We start from the raw sequence: 21,349 nt of genomic DNA on the forward strand, positions 1-21,349 counted from the left end.
AGCAGTCATTAGATTCACAAGTGGTGGCTGTGGTGAGGAGTAATTTTGCACAATTATAGCCAGTGGAGGAACCGCAACCATTCCTGATTTGTTTAGATTTGTCTATCCAATCCATGCCTTGGTTATATTCCATTTTGACCACCACAACACAATTTTCACATGCTTCCCTTGAAAAGCGTATGCATGTTTCAAATAGTACAAACGTGGCAGCTACTGCTACTCACCACAAAGTACCAGGATGCTGATTCCTGTACTGAAAGACCTGTAATGATTGCCACTTGCTTATCAGGCACAATCTAAGGTGCTAGTATTGACCTTTAAAGCCTTAATGATTCAGAGCTGGCTATCTAAAGGGCCACTTCTCCAATTAAAAACCTGCATTTAGTTATGCAGGAGAGACTTTTGGGAAGGTGCCCCTGCTTAGCAGAGGCTTGTCTCCCTAGTGCAGTGCAGAGTACCTTCTTCTCCACTGCTCTCAGCCTATGGAATACATTCTCTTGGGAGCTGAATCTGACCCCATACTCTTCTCCTTTAGAAGAACAGACAAGATGCCCCTCTTTTACCAGGCTCTTAATTGTCAACTAAGGATTCTTAACATGATACTGCGTGTATTTGAATTTTTATTTTCTGCACTCCACATTTTACTGATAGCTGCAAAGTGTGTTCCAACTGAGTAGCAAGGCAGGATACAACTCAAATAAATAAAGTAATATAATAACATTTTCTTTACCTTAAAGCCAGCTTGCTTAAGGAATTGTCCAAGTTTATTGACAATTTCCTGAAATCGTTCCTGTTGCCAATTGACCTATAATATAAACATAATACATTACTGAGAAATGGGAAAGTATTTGGACATTACTCCCAGTACATATGAGAATGATCTTTTACTAATGAAGAAATATCATTAGTGTTAAGAACCTCCCCCTTGCTGCTTTGCTTGATCAAATTAAGATGGCAACTTAGTGGAAAATGTGATGAAAATTCTAAAATGTCTGCATTCAAGTGCCAGCTCAATTTAAAAATGCATGTGGAAGTGAACTTTATTTGGCATTTCTTTAAGGAATGCTATTAATTGCAACAATATAACAACATAATATGATTTTTCTAGGAGGTCAGCTGTATCAACCTATGTTTCATAACAAAACAAATTTAAGAATTCAATGCTTTAATTTTAAAATATTGGATTGATCATAGTGTAACAAAGCAAAAAAAATTAAGCATACTGCAGAAATTAGCACACTAGCATAGGTATAGCTAATCTACCATTAAATAGGAGATACAAGTAAATATTTTATTTATATATCTGCTTACACCATTTTCTTCTATTTTAGGTTTTATTTTTTTCAAAAGATACTAGAGATTAAGTTCAAAGTGAATATTATTTAAAATCTCTCTCTTCCTCTAGGTTCCCTTCATGCATATTTATAAAAGAAAATTTCAAGAAAAAATATCAAGGAAATACCTGATCCATTTTATTGACTGCAACTGCTAGCTGTGTTACTCCCAGTGATCGAACTAAGAGACCATGTTCTCGTGTCTGTCCACCAGTCTCAAAACCAGCTTCAAATTCCCCTCTGCTGGCATCCACCACTAATACAGCCACATCAGCCTACAGAAAACCACTGGTTCAATTATATTTCTTGGGTATCTGTTAACCAAGCACATCTAACATGCCTTTCATTTCTTTTTCTTTGTTGTCTTATCCTAAATATAGGCTTACTTAAATCACTTCAAATGGAACACTACAACATTTTTCATTTTGTTGATAGAATTATAGATTGCAAAAATAACATTTTACAATATCCCCAGTAAAGTAATAGATGTTTAAAGAATAATTTATTCCCATTTACTGTCACAATAAAATTTACATCCATAATATAATAAGGTGAAATGGAACTGCCAGTGAATGCTACAGTTCAATCTGTTACTGCTTTATGTATGACAGGTGATACTAAGAAAGGCTTTACCTGGGCAGCTCCTGTTATCATATTTGGAATGAAGTCTTTATGGCCAGGAGCATCCATTAGTGTAATAACTTTTGTCTTTGTCTCAAACTTGGTCATTCCTACATCCATTGTCACTCCCCTACAAACAATGAACAGGCAAACAATATATCATTTACAATAATGTTCAAAGTTAATCAGTATATCCACATCTCCTTTTTCTATATATAATTTTTATTAAAGATTTTCACAGAAATAAAAAATAAACATGAAATGATATAAAGATTAAGGATTACTTTTTACTGTGTGAAAAGTAGTACAAATAGGAAAAAAAAGAAAAAATATATAGAAGTGACTTCCAATCTTCTTTACAGCAGTTACAAACTTATTATCTCTCCTCCCTCTTTAAAGATACATCATAACACACTTCTTCCCATATTCAACCCTTTTTAATCAGCAAATCTATAAATCACCAGTCCATTTTTTTTTCCCCCATATCCAGCAAGAAGTCCAGAAGAGATTTCCGGTCTGTCGTATATTCACATGTCCCTGATGAACCAGTATCAAAAGTATCCCGCAGAATGTGAGGATTACACAAGAGACTGAGTAAAAAGTGCAAAATATCACTGAAGTGATAGTAATGGCATTCACACCACTTTTAAAATCAAAATTACATGATACAGCTAAGTTGGGACAGTTGGTGCAGTAAATGATTCTGGGACCTGACATGGTCTCAGATAAAAGCATATGATATCAGAAAATCAACTATAATTGTGATATGAATAAATATGCATTGATCTGCATTTTGGCCTATATGTTGGATCACATGAAAAATGTATCCCACCCAAAGGATTTCTATCTCATGCATCACTTCCAGCAATTCATTCCTTATTCGGCAATGGAGGATTCAAACATTCCCAGAAGTTATCTGGTATCAATAGCCTAATAATAATATTCCTCTAACTCTATCTGAATCTACTGTGGGGTCCCTCAGTAAACGAACATTTCCTGCAGGCAGAAAAATACTACCCTAAAATTATGTGTAATGAGTTTCCTGTAAAAACCATAGCTTTATATCATAATTGGGCAAAGTGTAATCATATATATATCCTGACTTAACAGTACACAGAAACCTCAAAAACGACATTGCTGTTACCACTGCTACCACAGACAATTTTCATCTAAAGGGGTAGTTTTTCTCACCTTTCTCTCTCTTCCCCCGTTTCATCTAAGACCCATGCATAAGCAAATGATGCTTTTCCAGCTTTCTTTGATTCTTGCTCGTATTTGTGCATAGTTCGCTTGTTCACATTACCCAGAAGATACAACAAATGACCCATTAAAGTACTTTTCCCTGCATCAACATGTCCTAAAAAGAAACAGTGCATTATTATCACTGATTAATTTATTTTAGAAGACGTTCAAGATCTGCAGATGAAGTGAGGAACTATAGATATTTTTCATTTTCCCACCAAAATAGATGTACCTATTACTACAAGGTTAAGCAAATGCTTTCCTCCTTGTCTCTTCTCCAACTCAGCTTTTACATCTAATTGTTGTTTGGCTTTTCCAGACTTTTTCACAGGAGTTGGTACCACTGATGGGTCTTCTGATGCTTGAATGGTCTGGGAGGGAAAAGTTGATTTAGGCAGTATCTCAACTATCCCCATATTTGCAATGGCATCACCAGCAGAGAATCCTTTTTGTGGCATAAAGGTATTATGTCCATTCTCTTCCACATTTGCACTACAGAAAGCAGAGAATGAATTTGAGAATACATATTTCAAAAGACTACAGAACAAATAAAATTATCTATATATGGTATTTACAATCTCAGAATGAAGAAAAATGACAACAGACAGTGATTTAACTATAACTATTTGATAAGCTCTTCTCTATATGGGACTATGGTGAAAAAATATTCCTCTTTTATTTTACTAAGCTTCAGATAAGATGTAGAATTATATGGGTGTTTTTCCCTCACCTCATCACAAAAGCATTCAGATGGCTTACAAAATTATTATATTCTAACCATGCTAAGTTATTATTTGACAAACATCCTCTCCATTCACCCACTGAGTTGCTTGTCTTGAGATGTAGTCTTAGAAAAGTTAAATAACACGTCATGCATTAGTTACGTTGCTGTAATGAGTTATAAAGAGCTCCTTCTGAAGAGACAGGATACAATGTCCAGCCCACATGGAGTTCTCATTCATCTCAACCAGACATTTCCTATATTCCAAGGTGTAACAAGGGGCAATTCTAAAATGTGTTATTGTTTCAAACTTGAAAAAGGAGTGTACATATAGGATGGCACACTTTGGAAAAAATGGTGTGTTATGGTGGAATTATAATGAGGTAGCACATTTGTAATTATTATAAATACCAATTTGGAAACCAAAACAAAGGCAGAAATATAAAAACTCATGTCATGCTTTAAAGCTAAAAAGCTGTTTTAATAGGAATGGTTTTACTTCTGTCTTATATTGTTATTAAAGTTCCTTAGTCCAGGCCTTAAATTTAGGAAACAAGATAGCATATTCAGGATCTCTTAACCTCTGCGGCACAAATAATCTGTGTTAATTTAGCCTAGTTATATGTTCTGGGTTAAGAACATGAATTTAAATACCTATGGAATAACTAAGCTTCACTTAATCCTGTACTCTTTCCAAGAATGTAGGGAACCAACAGATAAGGCAAGATCCCAGCAGGGGAAAATGATATTTCTTCTATTCACCACTGTGTTGCAGCATCAAATACTAGTATAAATATGAAATGGTGGTGCCTTTGTGAAGCAGGAATCCAATTATACTCAGACCTATAGTAGGAACTAGCAATTGGTGGCATTTTGTTCACATATGATACATTAAGAAACACTGAATATTGAATTCCTCAGGAGTCTTTTTCCTTCATTTTCATTTTTTCATTCTGGCACAAATAAATTAATGTTTCTACCCTGTTGTTTGTGTCAGCGAGGCCTCTGTCTCATATCTTAAAATTTACCTTATACACTCAGTTTTTCTTCCTTCTATACTTCTTGCTGATGTCGAGCATAAGGAAAACTTTTGTGCTGATCTATGGATTAGAAATTCCTCTCCACTAAAATTTTATCTTGCCCTCATGATGACCTTTAATTTAAGGTTACATTTAACCAATCTATGTAACTATCAGTTATAAGGTAGTAAAGACTGGACATGTGCAGAACAGAACAGAACAGGCAATTTGTGTGCAGGCCATATCCAGACTAAACCCAGGTTAGGTCTGAAAGGAAGGGATGGGAAGATAGAGCTATTTAGGTAAGGTTGGTTGAATACAAGTACAGCACAGGCAGTGGTGGCATGCAACTAAAGGGAAGAAAGGGAAAGAAAAAGGCAAGAAGATCAAAGGAGGGGCAGATGCACGGACCACATGGAGGAAGAGAGAAAGGGTGAGGTGCACCAATCCTGCCCTACTCATTCCATTAGATTCCTTCATATTCATTTTAGCTAATATTTGGAACTGTTAAATATTTGGAGCTGTTAAAGTGCTGCACTCAATATGCCAACGAGTTTGGAAAACTCAACAGTGGCCACGGGATTGGAAAAAGTCAGTTCACGTTCCAATTCCAAAGAAGGGCAATGCCAAAGAATGCTCAAACTACCGGACAATTGCACTCATTTCACATGCTAGCAAGGTTATGCTCAAAATCCTACAAGCTAGGCTTCAGCAGTACATGAACTGAGAACTACTGTATGTACAAGCTGGGTTTTGAAGAGGCAGAGGAACTAGAGATCAAATTGCCAACATTCGCTGGATCATAGAGAAAGCACAAGAATTCCAGAAAAACATCTACTTCTGCTTCATTGACTATGCAAAAGCCTTTGATTGTGTGGATCACAACAAACTCTGGCAAATTCTTAAAGAGATGGAGGTACCAGACCACCTTATCTGTCTCCTGAGAACCGGTAATGGAACAACCGATTGGCTCAAAATAGGGAAAGGAGTACAACAAGGCTCTATGCTGTCACCCTGCTTATTCAACTTATATGCAGAGTACTTCATGAGAAATGCCAGGCTGGAAGAATCACAAGCCGGAATTAAGATTGCAGGGAGAAATATCAACAACCTCAGATATGCAGACGATACCATCCTAATGGCAGAAAGTGAAGAAGAACTAAAGAGCCTCTTGATGAAGGTGAAAGAGGAGAGTACAAAAGGTGGCTTGAAACTCAACATTAAAAAAACTAAGATCATGGCATCTGGACCCATCAATTCCTGGCAAACAGAAGGGGTAGAAATGGAAGCAGTAACAGACTTCATTTAATTGGGCACCAAGATCACCAAAGACGGAGACTGCAGCCATGAAATTAAAAGACGCTCGCTCCTTGGGAGGAAAGCTATGGCAAACCTAGACAGCATATTAAAAAGCAGAGACATCACCCTGCCGACAAAGATCCGCATAATCAAAGCTATGGTTTTTCCAGTAGTAATGTATGGCTGTGAGAGCTGGACCATAAGGAAGGCTGAGCACCGAAGAACTGATGCCTTTGAATTGTGGTGCTGGAGAAGACCCTTGGACTGCTAGAAGGTAAAACCAGTCAATCCTAAAGGAAATCAACCCTGACTGCTCATTGGAAGGATTGATACTGAAGCTCAAGCTCAGATACTTTGTCTACCTAATGCGAAGAAAGGACTCTTTGGAAAAGACCCTGATGCTGGGAAAGATTGAAGGCAAAAGGAGAAGGGGACGGCAGAGGATGAGATGGTTAGATAGCATCACTGAAGCAATGACCATGAAACTGAGCAAACTCCAGGAGGCAGTGAAGGACAGGAAGGCCTGGCGCGATATGGTTCATGGGGTCACGAAGAGTCGGACACGAGTTAACGACTAAACAACAACAACAACAACAACAACAACAACAACAAATATTTGGAACAACCAAAACATTCCAGGATTCTGTTCAACTACACTACAACCCTGCCTGAAACAGTCCAGCTGAACTTTCAAGCCAAAATGTGTTTGTCCCATGCTCAGAACAAAACACATTTTTCTATTTGTAACCACATCCCTACTAGAGACTCATTACACACATCTTATCTGTCACGTTCTTAAACATCATACTGCATGTATATGGGATGGTCATTTGTAAAAGAAAATCATACATAGTAAATAAGATGTAGTAAACTAGATACTGGTCCATCAATCAAGAGATCAGCCAGTAGGTAAGCATACAGAGAACTCACACTGTATAACATGGTATAGCACATGGGCCTTCTAAAGAATGACCAAAATGTCTTCCCTCTCTTTTCTGAATGACTGCATTTCACAGAAATTACCTTGCCAAGAATTTAATTTGCAATGCTCTGATCTGAATTCACCTCAGAAAAATCTGGCAATCTATGGAAAGGTATTTTAAAATGACATTGCTGTTCTACCTACCCTATGCAGAATGAAAGGGGTTTTTTTAAGTCACAAATGCAAGATACCATTTTATGTGAGCAATTGTGAAACAAGAAGCCATGCTACTTATATATGCAATGGCATACATAAATCTTTTTAAAAAAACAGAGCAAAACAAAAGTCTTAATAGAGATTCACTGTTCTGAAGGTAGAACTAGTAGAAATGCATGTTGAGGGGAGTAAAGGCTTACCATGGGACTTCAAAGCCAGTAGCTTGCTTCTTTCCCGACACAGTCATTTTGGTAACTTTTGGCACAATGTCAGCATCTATTCTGGTGGCTTGAGAATCCTTCACTTTTCCTAGCAGAATGAGAAAAAAATGAAACCATAACAATAGAGCAAGCTGACTAGATATAGTCTGCATAATAGGTTGACAACAGATAATACAAAATATTTTCTTAAAATTTTAGAATAGAAAAAAAAACTGAAAACCTAAAGCTAATATATAACATTCAAAGCACACGCTTTCTCATATGAGATCTGACAGATCTGCAGAATCCCAGGGCTTGTATGAAATTTAGTACGCAATGATGAGATCAATTATCATGCTAACCAACCTCTACTATGCCCTAAACTATTCCCCTTCTCTCTTTATTCTGCAACCCTTTCTACCAATACCTTATACAGAACCTGCTTTGGAAGATCTGATCCATCAACAGGAATTAATTGGATATCAAACAATGTTGTCATTTTTAAAAAAATATCCTAAAACATCCAGAGTTTTCCCAAGAAAATCCCCAGAATTGGAACAGGTATGGTTTTTCATTTTTAACTTACATTTTACTGCATTAAATAAGTTCTATATTAAAATTTGAAATGATATCTTTAAAAAAGATTCCTCCCATCCCCAACTCCCAATTATTTTTCAGATAATTGCAGTGTCTGGTTCTCCCTTTGACTCAATATTGTCCAAAATAAATAATATATATTTCTATAGTTATCTAAAGGCCTTGTCCAGATAGCCTAGTTCATATATATCCCTTTAAATCATTCTAATATTGGCTTTGGGGGGTGGGGCTATTAGTGTGCTGTGCAAAGCCTCAGAAAGAAATTATGGTTCATCTGTGACAACAAACCATAATTTAGAACACGTTCTCACTTAAAAAATCTGGGCATATTTTAATCACGAGTTATTTTGTCTGAACCCAGAATCCTGTTTATTTCTGGTCTTTGTGCAATCTGCATTTCTTCTGCATCATGGTAGAAGTTAGAAAAAGCAAAAATTACCTAAACAAGCTACAATTACTTTGCTCATCTCTAGACTAACTTGGGCTTTTTGACAAGTTATGTATAAAACAAATCCTAGTTTAGTGTTATGTGCAAACATAGCATACACACACACAAACACAAACCCCCCACACACAAAAGAAATAAGACACCACTTTTCAGACATCATTTTTGCATATTGCAAGCCTTTGGCTCTGCTCATTTCCTCTGTAATAACCCAAATCTTATGTGCCCATTATGTGATCATGTTGACATTTATTCTGTTTTTGGTTATAATTTTTGAAATGCAAACACCATGATAGATTTTATTATTATAAGGGGAACAGTCAACCAGCTTTTTCAAGTTGATTTCTATTATGGAAATAGGCAAAATGTCCTAGTGAGAATATACTGAAGTTTTAGTAGTTACCTCAGCATGTGAATGGAGTTCCCTACAACTTTCAGGTTATTTCAACCTATATATTTATCCAGTTTAAAAAACAAATCTCAAAACTCTGAAGCTTTGGCAATAATGTTTAAAACAAATGTTTATTTGACAAATTTGTGAAATTTATTCAAGGCACAGAATGTGGATCTCCTTGAATAATTCAATTTGTCTATGCCATTACAATCCTGAGAATTCTTTAAAATCTTCTGTTCCATCCACATTTTTTGACTCTCCTATTTAACTTGAGCTGTAGGTTATATCATATTTCAAAACTACAGAAGGTTTAGCATTAAACAAGATGCACCAAGAGGGATTCTTCCCACCTATTTATCTATACTGCCTTCTAGATTTTGTTGCTAACAGTAAACTGGGCTCATAATCAATGTGACTAGAAAGAAACTCAGTCAGCATTATATTAACCACTCAAAAATGTTCAGCTCTTTGCAAATTATTTCTGAATAACTTTCCAAGCAAGAACAATGAGTTATTTAGAAAAAGGTTATTTCCTAAACAGAAATCATAGAAGGGGGTTTCCAAGTAAAAGCCCTATTCGCTTTCAATTACTGTTTCTTTACAAAGCTCATATACTGTTCTATATTGTTTGAACCTGTTCAGTGCCCTAAACATTTACGATTCTATAGTAGCTATCCAGGCAGTCACCTGGCAGCAGTTAATAGCCAAAATGGCTAAGAGCCATCTGGGTCTGACAGCAGGCAAGAGGACATCTTAACATTTTATATGAGCTTCAAATAGTGAGAATTTAGAGTGTTTTAAAAGATTTTAAAATAGAATTGATCTTTCAGTCTAGCACAAATAACAAGAAAACCATCTTAAGAGGAAATATCATCCTGTAGAGCACACCCAAGAAAAATATAAATTCTTCTAGAAATAATTACTTTAAATGTTTGTTTTGTCAATAAATGTGCTAACTGGAAATAGAACAGTCCTTAAGAGATATGAAAAATGAACTCACTACAAAACATAGTTAAAAGAGATAACACTGTCCTGTTTACAGGAGAAAAAAAAAGGGGGGAACAGTAACAACCTAAGATGAGATATTCATAGAATAATAGAGGTGGGTGGAATGTTAGAGGTCTTCTAGTCTAATCAAGTATAAGATCTATTAAAGTATTTTGGACAGATAACTACCAACTTCCATTTGAAGACCTCCAATGAAGTGAAACATACCACTGCTTGAGGCAAATTATTCCACTAGTTAACAGCTCTTACCATCAGGAAATTCATCATAATATCTGAATCTACTTGTAGTTTCAACCTATTGAATTTCATCATGTGCACCGGGGCAACAGAGAACAAGTACCACTCTCCCCCATATGACAACCCTTAGATATCTAAAGATTGCTATCATATCTTCCCCAGTCTTCTCTTCTACAAGCTAAACAAGTTCCCTTAATCAACAGTTTCCAGTCCTTTCACCACCTTAATAGCCTCCCCTGAACTAATGTCAGTTTGTCAGTGTGGTGCCCAGAACTGGACACAGTTTAATTCCAAGTGGGACAATTATTCCCTGTGATCTGAACACTATGCTCCTTTTAATATATCCCAAAGTATCACTGCCTTTTTAACAACTGCAACATAAACCTGGTTCATATTTAACTTGTGTTCAACAAGGGCATCCAAATCCTTTTCACATGTACTACTGCCAAATTAGGTTTCTCCTGTCCAATACCTTTTTCCTACCCAGATGTAGAAGCTTACATTTCTCCCTTTAAATTTTATTCTGTTTAGGACTATTTTTATCCTGTTTAGATCTGTTTAGGTATTTCTGAATCTTTTCTCTTCTAAAATGTCAGCCACTTATCCTACTTGTGTGTCAGTCTGCCAATTTGAGAACATCCCCTCAATCTTTTCATTCAGATCATTAATAAAATATTGAAGAGCACAGGGTCCTGCATGAATCCCGTGGCACTCCACCAATACTACTCTCCAATACTACTAGTGACTCTGTCAATAAAGGAGATAAGGTTAGTGTGGCATGACTAGTTTATGGCCAACCATGCTGGCTTTTATTAGTTGGCGCATTCTTTGTAAGTACTCACAAATAATTCAGTTTAATAATCCGCTCAAGAAATTTGCCCAGCACAGATGATAAACAGTTCTGTAATTTCCTGGGTCCTCCTACTTTTTTTTGAAGAAAGAAGCATGCTCTCCTCCAGTCTTGTGGTACCTCTCACCAGTTCTGTTGTTGCCTATAGCTAAAATCAAGGGTTTTCTGACCTGTTAGATTTTTCTTCTTCTTAAATGTACACTTTATTAATCAGGTTAACAAATAATAAATCAAAAATCAAATAAAAATGGAACAAGAAAGTGAACAGCTAAATAATCTCAAACTATCGACCCTTCATTAATATGAAGATTCAGGGAAAACATTTCAGAAATTTTCAAAGTATCTTAAGAGGAATAAGATCAAAGATTTACACAATGTAAAATGGGTTTGGTTCAAGTTCACTTTAAGTATTTTTAAAAGCAACCTTTTGGGGAGAATTACTTGTGCATTAAACATATTTGTTCTGTACACTTCCACAGCGTATGGGTCTCACCTTCTGAAATAAACTCAAGTGTCTGTGATGTTTACTTATGCACCAAATCTTGCTAAATGACTCCAATGTTTGTTTCTTTAGCAATTACACAAAATATTCTGGGATGACATACAGAGGTTCCTGACCATAAATATACATTATAATAAATACTAAATACTGGGTAGACCTAACATTTCTCCAGCACCTGATTAACCTAAACTGAGAGTTTATATAGTCCACGTTAAATGTTCAATAATAGAATTTCTGTTGAGCATCTGGTTCATTATGAGTATGTAAAACTGAAAGTATAAGATATAACGAACAGATACTTTTACTACAATTTATTCATGTTTCCAGAAATGACATATTATCTGGCACTAAAACTAACATTATGATACCAGAGGATGGTGCTATTGTTCTAAGTTTCATTTTCTTAAAAGTAAATTGTCAAGTTCTAAGATAATAAACATATATTATTTCATCTCAGATTGTAAACTAGATTTTAGGTCTTTGATAGTAAGCTTTAATAAATAAATGCTATTTATATTATGCTATTATATGTGACTTCTTTACACATACAAATGAGTAGTTAGTTAAATAGTTTAGACAAACCTGTTCAAAATAAAATTTGCTCAGAATGCACACACCTTTGAAGGGTACAAATAAAAACAGATGATCAGTTGCACCAACTGAAACATAAAATAACAAAGTAACTATTTAATACAACACCATCCACAAGGGGTATGCATTAGTTTTTATCCTGCCTTCATTATTTTTATAAATAACTCAAGGTGGCAAATTTACCTAATACTCCTTCTTCCTCCTATTTTCCACACAACAACCACTCTGTGAGGTGAGTTGGGCTATAACACTTCTATTCTGACAAGTATATTATGGATATGAAACTTGATAATCCTTTATATTGTACCAGAACTCTGTAACAAACTTTTCTCAAGATTAATAAATACATGCATACACATATACACATCACAGAAGTACCTTTTAGAACAGGCAACATTATGCAATATGTACAGAAAAACAGTAAGTTGTAGTAAGCAACAAATAAAATGTGGAACATAAAAGAAAAGGAAATCTAACTAAATGTAGTTTATGCCAATACTATTCAGTGTGTCACTTCCTACCTTTCTGTCCTTGCTTCCACTGTGAACATATGCTACCTGCTAGTCTTTGTTCTTTAACTCCCTGTTCCTTCTGAGCAGGACTATAGATCTGGGCTTCAAAATAACAAATGACCTTTGAGTGACAGAAAAGAGATCGAGAAGACACACATTTTTGGCTGGCATTTAGCAGTTGTCTGAATTTTTGCAGCCCAGATCTGGTAGCCCTATTTCTGAGAATCTCAAAAGTTCCATCCAGCCACAAATGTCTTGATCTTCCCCTTTCAACCCATTCATTTCTCTTTAATATTTGTTTTGCAATTACAGCCTTACTCATTCTCTACAACCAAACCATTCCAACATATTTATTTTGTATTGGCACCAATTTTGTTAATTCAAGCCACATTCATTCATTACCTATTTATTTCTGATGCTATCTCTTGCTTTACTTCACAAATTTCTTAAATAATTCATTCCCACTGCATTCAGTCATTTAGATTTCTCCTGACATACTCATCTCTCACTTGATAAAGTGGGCAATAGCATGATCTAATACAGTTGTTTTTGCTTCTTTCAAAAACACACATTCTTTGCAAATGACAACATGCTGCCATCCAACTTTTCTAGCAGCATTTGTTAATCCTAAAACTTCTCTATTCATGTTCACATCTTCAGTAAATATTCTAGCAAAGTATATTAATTCATGTACTTGCTCTAGTTTTTTGCGATACAGGTATAATTTTTCACTCAATTTCTCTTTCAACCACAGTTACCTTGATCCTCTGAGACACTAATTAACAAACTCCTTGTTGCATCATATAATCTAATATTTGTTGCAAATGATTCAAAATCTCAGCCAGCAACACAGCCTCAACTGCATACAAATGCATTCACATCTCCAACTAACATATGTCTAACATCATCACAGGTATTCATTATACATTTATGCATGAATATATAAAATAGTCAAAGGAACATCACACATTATTGTCTTATGTACTGCTCGGTGTTGAAACATTAAGCATTCTAGTTGTTTCCATGCATGCTTGATATCCATCCACTTTTAGCACATTCAGCAATGAATCTTCAATTCCATAAAATGCAAAACATTCAACATTCAATACATTCAATAATTAAAACTTCATTTTATCATATATTTTACTTAATTCAAATCAAATATATTAAACTTTCTTTCATATACTCATATATTTCTCAATGACCTTCTAAGAGCAAACTCCTGGCCTATACACCAGCTTCTAGCGTGAAACTGCACTGTACTTCTCAAATTTTGCTCATTAGTGCCTCTCATGCACTTTCACAGAAAGAAATAGAAAAATTGTTCCAAGCACACTTAAAAAACTAAATTCTATGTGGGTTTGGCATTCATTCTGTTTACCTCTCCCTCTATATAAAGAATAACAGCATCTTTCCAATTGTCAGGCACTGGTGCAGTTGTCGCATGAATATTAAAGAAGTTACCCAGTTACTCCATAAGCAAACATCATCCAACATTTCTCCAGTTACACTGTATACATTTGCTGCCATATTATTTTCAACATTCTCATACATTTATGATTTCCTTTTCTTTGGACATTAATATTATTTATATTATAAAGCATTCATTTCAATATTCTTCATCATATCACTCACATTTCTTTTATTTTCTTTCTTTTTTTAATTGGTTCAGAAATATATAAGCAGACAAAGGTTATCTGTACCAAGATTGTACAGTTAGTGCTCAGTGTATCTGTGATTAGAAATTAACCATAGAAAACATTAAGTTGCACTTAGGTACATTAAATTATTGTAATAATTTAAATAAGAATTTAAATATCTGCGCTAAGTGCTAAAATCTCCACTATTTGTTTAAAATACAAAAAGAGAGAGAGGAAAAAAACTATTAAAAATGTGTGATTTATTGACTGATTGCCTTCCAGTCAGGGTTGACTCCTGAAGACTGCCTGGACAAGTCCTTGCAGGTTTTTTGGCAAGATTTTGGAAGTGGTTTGCTGTTGCCTGCAATATTTATAGACATTTGAAATAAAAAATCTGTATGTATATATGTCTCTGATTTCAATACTTTAGTCGTTTTTTCCCTTTAAAAGCCATACTCTAGATACTTATATTTGTCTTGCTGCAAATATGTAAGGGAGCCATTCTTACATAAATTTTGTTAGACTTCTGTTGTGAATATATGCTGTTAATTTTGCCATTATTGCATATTCTCCAAATTTAAATTCCCAGTCTGGTATCTTTGGTAATGTATCTCTTTTCCAATGTTGTATTAAATTTATCCTTGCTGCCATAAATATGCAAATCTTTGAAACATTCCTTCCAGCATTCACTCACTTTAGTTTCATCCCAAATCACGTTATCACTTTTATTTTTAATTTACTAATTCTGCTGGAAGCTCCTTGTTTAGTCTTCTTCATCCACTTCCAAAACAATTTTTTATTTCAATTAAATTGCTCTGCATTTTCTCTGTCTCTTTTGATCTTAACTACTACTTGCTCTCTTGGTTTACATCTGTGCTTTTTTCTTCTATTTAAAATATTTTCTCTATATACACATTTTATAATATATTTCCATTACCTTCACATTTTTTGCAACTTTCTCTTATATACATTTTTCTCATCAGTAACCTCTTCTACTTCATCACTCCACCAAGGATCCTTTTTTTATATACTTCCATTAGTGTAACCCTCTTTGCAACTGAATAATCTTATGAAGATAAATACTGATAATTTACAAATTTTGGAATAGCGAACTGGAATCTCCAATTTGAACAGGTCAATAATCTCAGGTTTTTTAAAAGAGTTAAGTATGTTCCTTGTGATCTTATGCTAAAACTAATTCATTAAAAAAAAATTAAATCTACTGGTAGATGCTCAAAAAGGGCTGGTTATCTATCTTTCTATGCTGGAGATCCAATACTGTACATTCAAGAGTACATTAACAAACATGATTTGACCGTGCCTGCTAGTTGTTTCTTATTGATTGAATACTCTTAATAGGGTCAATAAGGCTTTAGTAAAAATTGGATTTAAATATATTAGTGTGTCATTAAATTCTTTTCCAAAATTTAGAATGTATCTATTTATGAAGAATTTTGTGTTCTTGGTTCTCTTTGAGCTTGTTTGTTGGCTTGCAGAAGTTTCATTACCTGACTAGGTAACATCAGTACTAGTGAGTGTGGGGTTTGCTCCCTGTTTATATACAGTAGCTTGTCCTGTCAGTGTTGGTCGGAGTGTGGTTTTCTCCTTGGAAGTTCCTTGATTTCTGCTTGTTTGTCTGGTGTTAATCCCTGCTTATCTGGGTGTAGGCTGCTGGAGAGATGTGATCTGGTCTTTTTGTTTCCTTCCTAGCTTTTTTAATTGTCTCTTTTGAATGGTGTATAAATGTGGTTTATCTCTGTGTGTCTACTGGTGGCTGATTTGTCTGAATGCCAAGCTTCCAGGAATTCCCTAGTGTTTTTGGATTTAGTTTGGTCTAGGATGTTCACAGTTTCCCAGTTGAAACTATGGTTCAGTCTGTCCATGTGTTGTGAGATTAAGGAGTTTTCATCATGTCTTCTGACTCCTAGTTGTTGTTGGTGGATGTGCTCTGCAAGCAAACAACCAAGCTCAAAGAGCACCAAGGACTCCACAGTTCAACCCTGAGCTACACGTATTCTCTTCTATTTGAAGAATTTTGGAACTGCTGTGCTTGGACTATTACAAAAAAAAAGTATGCATTCTTCGAAAGATATGTCTATGCTAGATATAAAAGGATGACATGATGAAATGGGAACATGCTCTTAGCCTTTGAGTCTATTGCCGCAATGGAAGAACAAGACAATACGATTTCATGTGGACAAAGGTTTATTTTTGCTTAACTGAGCTGTATTACTTTTTAATTATATATAAGTGCTTGTTGTATTTCATTTAGTTACTATACTTTTCTTTTTTGTACTTTGCGTATTTTGTTCCTTTTTTGTTGCATTATAAAAGTTCTACTTTTATGGCACTTTTTCAGAGCAATTACTAAGACTCACCTCTCTCATTTATTCTTGGCCAAAACATTTTTTTCTGTACTCACTTGCCTAGTTCCTACCCACCCATTCATGCCACCTAATAGGCTAAGTTTTTCCTGGTCAGGCGGTGCCTAAATTGACTAAATTAAATTAAATTAAATTACTTCAGATTGCTTTCATTCAGAACATTGTTCATTTTTTTGCCAAAAAATGCATAATTGTTTCACATTTGCTATTCACTGGAGCATAACAAGCAACTATCACCAACCTATGTCTATTAATCATTCAGCAATCTAGATGACACCAGTTTATTCATACATCTTAGTTCTTTCATTCATAATTAAACACACACTTTAACTTCCATGCATATATTCATTAATTCCACTGTAGAAGATCAAACCATTATCTTTCAGATTATAACCTTCCCTTCTCTTACGTTCACATATTGATTATTCTTTGATTTCATGTGATAAATTAAATCATGCTTTTTATCATACACTCCACTTATATTCTAAGTCACAATCTTCCCTATACCATGCCCATCATCAGATGTGCCCACAGATGCTGATCTCTTCTGCCATCATGGTTTTGGTCAACCAAAGCTTTCATATAACTTATTACTAAGATAAATAAAGAGACTAGGTTACCAGCCACACCACATGCAGCATTCAGTACTAATGTTAAGGACATAATACCAATTTGTGAAAGCTAGTTTTAACTTGTGGGCCTATGTGCAAAGACATGCTAGTTTGATTTTCATTTATATGCAAAAATGTCAATAATAGTGCCGAGTTAATAGAACATTTAAAAATACTTAATAGATTCTTTCACATCTCTGCTATCTAAATGTGTTAGTAACACATTTACAGAAACAAACATTTGAAATCTAAGTGTGAAATGTTGACTACTGCTATGAATCTCATTTGCAGAAAACACTTAGTTGTATCAATGGTATAACCTGATTAAGTACACTGTATTATCAACAATCACTTTTATATTAAATATTATCAATTCAAAAGGTTTGTACACTTCAGAAATTTGGAGAAAAAAATACATTACACATTTTAAAATACACTGAACTATGTCATAATACTTATATAAAGTATGAAAGATGCTTCTAATCTGATTCCCCCAAAGCCCTTGTTCACTACATAATCCTAGGAAATAAAGAGCAGCAAACAAGTATTCGTCTTGTGTCCCCACATTCTCTGAAACAGCTTTCAAAGTACATCCAAATCACTGCATAGCCCTATTAAATATGAATAGATCAAGTATCTCAACCTGTTTAGAGATTAAAATATATGGCTTCATGAACCAGCCATGTAACTCATCTATCTAGCAATAACTATAGTTTACATTTCAATTTTTGGAAATACAACTTCCCTCATTTACAATAAAAACTGTTCCTAGTTTCAATATGTGGTCCAATAACCATCTGTTTGATTCTTTCCTAAAAGATTCAGAATGTCCTTGGTGCAATTTCTGGACTTTACATGTTTGGAGACACTCCTTCATTCCATATAACAATGCAATCTAGCACAGACACGGCTTGAAGAACAGCTACACTTTTATTCCTCAATCCTTATTTTCAGGGATTTTAACCAGCTTTCCAGATTAGAGTTCCTGGAAACACTAGAGTACTTAAAAGCTATTGACTTTATGAACTATTCTTCTCATGGATAAGATGGCTACTACTGTTCTCTATATAAAGTTTAGTATATCTTTTATAATTTGGCAGAAAATATTGACTACATAATTTAGGTATTTGAAACCTGATCCTTAAACTATTTAATCAAACTATTTGCCCCTTCCATATATCTGATGAAGCCTGAAAATACTGGCCAGAACAAATATGGGGCCAAAATTTCAATACAAGTTTTTATTGCTTATTTCATTCAGTCAATCATCTTGCAAACATGCTCCCTTGGAAAAAAATAGTATGTATTTGTTTGAAATCACATATCCATTGTTGCAGGGCTAAATGTGAAGAAAGATATCATACTAGCCCTTTTGTATAAGTGCTTCAAAGTCTGATTAAGCTTTGGGGAAAAATGCAAATTTTTTGCATTTAATTATGGCAATTAAATGCATTTCTAACGCAAATGACTAGTTTCACACATCTCTATATAGGACTGTATTGATGCTTCATTTTGGTGCAGTTTAAATAACCATCACATAATGCTCACATTAAATGAATGTGAGTTATGTCAAAACACAATGTTTGTGTCATTGTTAATATATAACCTATTGTTGCCCTGCAAGAGCAGAAGCAAGCAAAAAAACAACAACCAAGGAACATGGGAAAAGAGAGAAATGTTGGCACCCAACTTAAAGTGCATGATTCAACAGTGGTAAAACAGTGCTCACCCTGCCCCAAAATTTCAAAAACACAAATACAGAACAGATTTTTTATTGGTCAAATAGCTCATTATTTTCCTTCCTGGCATTAACTCTTCTAAGGCTGGGTATACACGACAAGTAATAATAATTTTATTTAGCTTAAGATACGAACCCAGACATTATGAGCTATAAACCATTACTTGTTTAGTTATCCATGAACCAAACTTTGGCTCGCTCAGCAAACTACAGTTTAGCTTACTGTGATGTATGAACAACTCAGCAGAGACCTCTTCCTGATCTACATAGCCTCATAAAAAACTGAAAAGGAACCTTTGAATACAAAGCTATACTGAGCTACACCTAATGTCTGTAGCTGTTCTAACATAAATGAGGATAAAATTGCTCAGATTTGCATGACCTGGACACCAATTGGGGAAGTTTTATGGAGGTGACCAAGTCTGTGTCTTGTGAGGTTAGCTGGGAGGAGTTTGAGGCCCTGGGGAAGTGGTCAGGATTCTTTGTGAGAGTAACTCCACTAGCTGTGGTCTAGATCCCTATCCTTCCTGGTTGATGAAATAGGGAGGAAAAAAGGGGCTGGGTCAGGATGGGTAATACATCCTTGAGAGAGAAGGTGGTTCTGCCTGCTTTCAAGGAAACAGTGGTTCACTCCCTCCCTCCTCAGAAAAGCCATCTATTGACATAGCAATCTTACTCAACTATCAGCTTGTCCCCAATCTTCTCTTTTTAGAGAAGGTTGTTGAGATGGTAGTAGACTTGCAGTTACAGATAACCTTGCAAGAAAACTCTCTTGATCCTTTTCAGCCCAGTTTCAAGACTGCACATAATACTATAGCCACACTGATCACTGTGGACATGAGGTGGGATCAGGATACGGGTAGTGTGACTCTCCTAGTCCTGTTGCTCCTCTTAGTAGCTTTTTATATTATCAATCACGGTATCTACTGGATTGCCTCAAAGGCTTGGGAGTGGGAGGCCATTTTACAGTGGTTCTCATCCGTCCTTTTTTTTAAAATAACTTTATTAAATTTTAAAAGAGAAAGATAACATCTAACAAGAACTAATAATCAAGAAAAAGAATAGAAAAAAGAATAGAGAATAAGAAAACAGAAGAAACAGAAAAAAAAAGAATGACTTCTGACTTGTTTTACAGCAGGTATAAGTAAAACATTAAACTGTTAATCTAAGGTTACAACACAAAATCCATTTTTCTATTGTCTACTAGTATTACTAATCATCAAATCCATATATCATGATTTCATTTTTTTCTGTTTTATGCAAAAAGTCCAAAAGAGACTTCCAATTAGCATTAAAATTAGTCAATGTCTTTTCTCTAATCAAAGCTGTCAATTTCATCACCTTAGCCAGCTCCATCAACTTTACCATCCATTCTTCCATTGTAGGTAATGTCGAGTCCTTCCACCTTTGAGCATATAAAAGTCTTGCTGCAGTTATCATATATAAAAACAAAGTTCCATGGGATTTTTCCCAAAGAAATGTCTCTGGTTTCAGTGGTTCTCATCCTTCCTGAAGGGGAGGTTCCAATCAATGGGGGAGGGGGGAGCAGTCATGTCCTTTGGTCCTCTGATACAGCTTTCAATGTTCTTGCCCCTCGTATTTAACATTATTGCTATTGGGGGAGGTCACCAGCATGGTCTTAGATATTATAGGATATACGGATAATAACCAGCTATACATCTTGATCCAGACTGAACAGGAGGTATAGCAGAAGACCTTTCCTGATCCCAGAGAAGTACAAGCACAGACTTAATTCCAGCAAAACAGAGTGGCTATGGGTACAGAAATCTAATTCCAGGGTATTCCATCTTTGTTGTGGATGGAACTATACTTTCTCATGCAGAAATGGCTCATAAGCTTCGAATGCTTTTGGATTCACGGGTCCTGCTTAAAGAGATGATTGTGTGGCCAAGAGGACTTGTGCACAGTTGTATCTTGTGTACCAGCTTCAACCTTTCCTGGACTGGGATGCCCTGCTCAGTCATTCATGCCTTAGTCATCTCCCATTTAGATTACTGTGATTCATTCTACACGGGGGCGTCTTTGAAGATCATCCAGAACCTTAAATTATACAGAATAAAGCTACTAGTATAGTGTTGGGAGTGCCCAAGTCCTCCCATTTAATGTCCTACTTTGAATGCTGCAGTTTCTCAATCAGCTTCTGGGTGCAATTCAAGATACTGGTTATCATTTATAAAGCCCTTAAAGGCTCAGCACCTGGACATCTTCAGAACACCTCCCCCCAGTGACTTTTGTATGTTCAATA

The 21,349-nt window shown here is 35.3% G+C and overlaps 1 protein-coding gene across 1 annotated transcript in view; it reads right to left on the reverse strand.

The window, feature by feature from the left end:
- The window catches only part of HBS1L (HBS1 like translational GTPase), a 54,950-nt gene that overhangs the window by 16,912 nt on the left and 16,689 nt on the right, over window positions 1-21,349 (reverse strand). The window contains exons 5-10 of the mRNA XM_007427432.4: window positions 7,575-7,683; window positions 3,430-3,689; window positions 3,147-3,312; window positions 1,968-2,085; window positions 1,463-1,609; window positions 731-805 (exon numbers count right to left, since the gene is read on the reverse strand). Of these exons, the coding sequence (XP_007427494.2) occupies window positions 731-805; window positions 1,463-1,609; window positions 1,968-2,085; window positions 3,147-3,312; window positions 3,430-3,689; window positions 7,575-7,683 (875 nt within the window). The remainder of the gene's footprint in view (window positions 1-730; window positions 806-1,462; window positions 1,610-1,967; window positions 2,086-3,146; window positions 3,313-3,429; window positions 3,690-7,574; window positions 7,684-21,349) is intronic.

This window comes from Python bivittatus, unplaced genomic scaffold (genome assembly GCF_059951505.1).
Source record: "Python bivittatus isolate LINGU-HERP-01145 unplaced genomic scaffold, Pbiv_v1 ctg000020_np1212, whole genome shotgun sequence".
Lineage (NCBI taxonomy): Eukaryota > Metazoa > Chordata > Lepidosauria > Squamata > Pythonidae > Python > Python bivittatus.